At 41.1% G+C, this 3,108-nt stretch overlaps 1 protein-coding gene across 1 annotated transcript; it reads left to right on the forward strand.

Moving 5' to 3' along the window:
- The first annotated feature begins 17 nt into the window (after window positions 1–17).
- On the forward strand, window positions 18–2,475 carry LOC108375662 (cytochrome P450 6a2-like). The gene is made up of 2 exons (XM_017631803.1): window positions 18–1,332; window positions 1,392–2,475. Exons 1-2 carry the CDS (start codon window positions 219–221, stop codon window positions 1,817–1,819), a joined length of 1,542 nt encoding a protein of 513 aa, XP_017487292.1. The 5' UTR covers window positions 18–218; the 3' UTR covers window positions 1,820–2,475.
- Window positions 2,476–3,108: the final 633 nt, after the last annotated feature.

The following is a 3,108-nucleotide window of genomic DNA, read 5'->3' on the forward strand; positions in this document are numbered from 1 at the left end:
TTGCTATTCTGTCAGCTAATTCGCTTGCTTGCTTGACCGCTCCGTCATCTGTTCCCTATTAGTTTGTGCTCAAACGCTCGATAGAGCGCGCGCGTTTTCTTGTTGTTTAACTACATATTTTTTGTTGCGCTATTGAAAGAGAAACAAAAAAAGCATAGATGCAAAAATAATAAAAAGCAACTTGTGACAGTGCATAAATACATTGCATACAAGCAATAATGGCGTATTTATCGCTTTGGATACCCCTTTACCTCTTCCTTGGTGCCGCAACGCTCCTGTTTGTGTGGTGCCGCAAACGTCTCAACTATTGGGCCGAACGGGGAATTGTTCACGATAAACCGTCGCTACTCTACGGCAGCCTGAGCGGTGTGGGCCGCACTCAAGCGTTACGTGATCCCTTCTACGATTGCTATAATAAATACAAACATGCCGCGCCTTTTGGGGGCTTCCACTTGTCGATGCGCGTCGCTGCTATTATCTTCGACCTCGACCTTGTCAAGCATGTGTTGGTTAAAGATTTTGCAAATTTTTCAAGTCGCGGCGCTTACTACAATGAGAAGGATGATCCAATTTCCGGGCACGTCTTCAATTTGGACGGTGAAAAATGGCGTTCTATGCGTACAAAGCTTACACCGACATTCACCTCAGCCAAGATGAAGTTTATGTTTCCAACAGTGGTAAAGGTGGCAAACGAGTTTGTAAACGTGCTACGCCATGAGGCGGAAAAGGTAAAGGAGACTACTGCCGGCACGGCAGACGTGTCCGCGCAGGGCATAGAAATAAGGGACCTGCTGGCGCGCTTCACCACAGACGTTATAGGCAGTTGCGCCTTTGGGCTGGAATGTAATAGTCTGCATGAGCCAAACACGCAATTCCGCGTTATGGGCAAGAAAATCTTTTCGACACGTAGAAATGGACGCTTAGCATTTGGCTTTGCTCAAGCATATCCAGAATTGGCGCGCAAAATCGGCCTAAAATTTACGCCGGAAGATGTCAGCGACTTCTTCCGTAAGGTCGTGCGCGACACAGCGGCGTATAGAGAAAAGGAAGGCATACAACGTAATGATTTTATGAATCTGCTGTTGGATCTGAAAGACCAAGGGGAGGATGGTTTGACTCTGGAGCAGATAACGGCGCAAGCTTTCGTCTTCTTCATTGCTGGCTTCGAAACAAGCTCCAGCACGATGGGTTTTGCGCTCTATGAACTCGCCTTGAATCAGGAGATGCAAACGAAGGCGCGCGAGGAGATTCGGACTGTGCTGGCACGGCATGATGGGCAATTTACGTATGAGTGCATGCGCGATATGAAGTATCTGCATCAGATTTTATGCGGTTAGTATGTTGTTTGCGATCGTGAGTAGTGTGTCAACTAAAAATTTGGTATTTTTCAGAAACCCTACGCAAATACTCAGTTGCCTCGATTACCATGCGCAAAACTCTCAACGACTACCGCGTGCCAAACACTAAGTATGTGATTGAGAAGGGTGTCATTATTGTCATACCCGTCGATGCGATTCATCGTGATCCCGAAATTTATCCAGATCCCGATCGTTTCGATCCAGCGCGTTTCGAACCCGAAGCGATTGCCAAGCGCCATCCCATGGCTTGGCTGCCCTTCGGCGAGGGTCCACGCAATTGCATTGGCCTGCGCTTCGGTAAAATGCAAGCCATGGTGGGCTTGGCGCTGTTGCTCAAACACTTCAAGTTTTCGTTGGCGCCTCGGACAAAAGTGCCGCTCGAAATTAAGAAAGAAGCTTTTGTGTTGACGAGTCAAGATGGCATTCATGTGCATGTGGAACCCATCGTCGGTGCGAAATGAATTAACTAATCTTTGCATATTGTATTATTTATATTTTTGGTATTTGCTAAAATTAAATATCATTCCGTGTTAGTATTAAAATATTAGATTAAAATGTGTATGTGTTAAGCTAAAGTAATGTGTCGTCTTTGCTGCTTTTGATTTCATATCGATTTTGTATGCGGTTTACGATTAAGTCGGTCTAGCTGTATTGCTTGCCATCTAGTAAAATATGCAAATTGCAATCGCATATGCATGAGCCATGGAATGAGCGTTCACAGTGTGCAACAAACAAACAAAAACTTAATAAATTTTAACTGAACTAAAAAGGGAAAGTTTTTTTCAATCTGAATGGAACTTGAAGAAGCACAAATAGACAAATTTTTTTTGTTTTTAATTACGAATTATTTTAGTTCTCTCTGCATAAAAGTAGTCTCAAAACACTTAGACTGCCTGAAAATATAAATTGAATGGGAATGAGATGGGGTCTGATAGAGCAGAAGGAGCGCCCAAATGTGTAATCCAAAGATAAGTGAGGTTCCTAATGGTCACTTAGTTAGAAGCGGACTATAAAGAAGCTCAGGCTAGCTGAAGGAAAGACTCTAGTGAGATGAACATGAATGAAAATGGCTTGGTGGAAATCTTTTGGATGTCTTAATGCTGAACATTGTCACTTTACTCCATTATGATGATTTATGATGAGGTCTCCAGATGAGCTACTTCAAATTGAACTGTATTATACTAAAATTGAATTAATTACAAAACTGTGTACTCAGAAAGTTGCTAAGGCATACAAATAAAAATTAAACATTTTGATGAAACTTTGTAGATTTTTTCTAATTTTTGTACAAAGTTTGGAATTGCCTTAAATAGTTTTTCTTAAATAACGGGCCACACTTTCATATAAAAGTTATAAACATTAAATAAACGAAAGAGGAATAGCAAAATAATGCTTAAATATCTCTTCCTTGTTTATATTTTCGCTACTGTACGTTTTTGAAAATTTGCTTTGGTATTCGGGCTCGGTAGTGTTCCGGAAATTTAATGGGCTCTGCGAAGACACCTGGTGGCTAATCAGCTTTATCTAATTTAATCTATAGTATAGAAGACAAATTAGATATTTTGTATTGAGCATTTATCATACTTTGTTCTTCAACTGATATCTCTACTAAATTATAGAGTCATAAAAAATTTAAATGGAGTTAATTTTGCATAGATCAGAAGATGCTCCTACTTGTCATCATTCTTACTGTTGGTGAGCATGAACCAATATGGTCGATGATAGAATACTCTCGCCTCAGATCGTTTAA

Source organism: Rhagoletis zephyria, unplaced genomic scaffold (genome assembly GCF_001687245.7).
Source record: "Rhagoletis zephyria isolate East Lansing unplaced genomic scaffold, Rhagoletis_zephyria_1.1 Rzeph_scaffold_09275, whole genome shotgun sequence".
NCBI classification, from domain to species: domain Eukaryota; kingdom Metazoa; phylum Arthropoda; class Insecta; order Diptera; family Tephritidae; genus Rhagoletis; species Rhagoletis zephyria.

Coding starts and splice junctions, on each gene's coding strand:
- LOC108375662 (XM_017631803.1), top strand. CDS start 219: ATGGCGTATTTATCGCTTTGGATACCCCTTTACCTCTTCCTTGGTGCC. Junction 1,333..1,391: donor TCTGCATCAGATTTTATGCG/GTTAGTATGTTG, acceptor GGTATTTTTCAG/AAACCCTACGCAAATACTCA.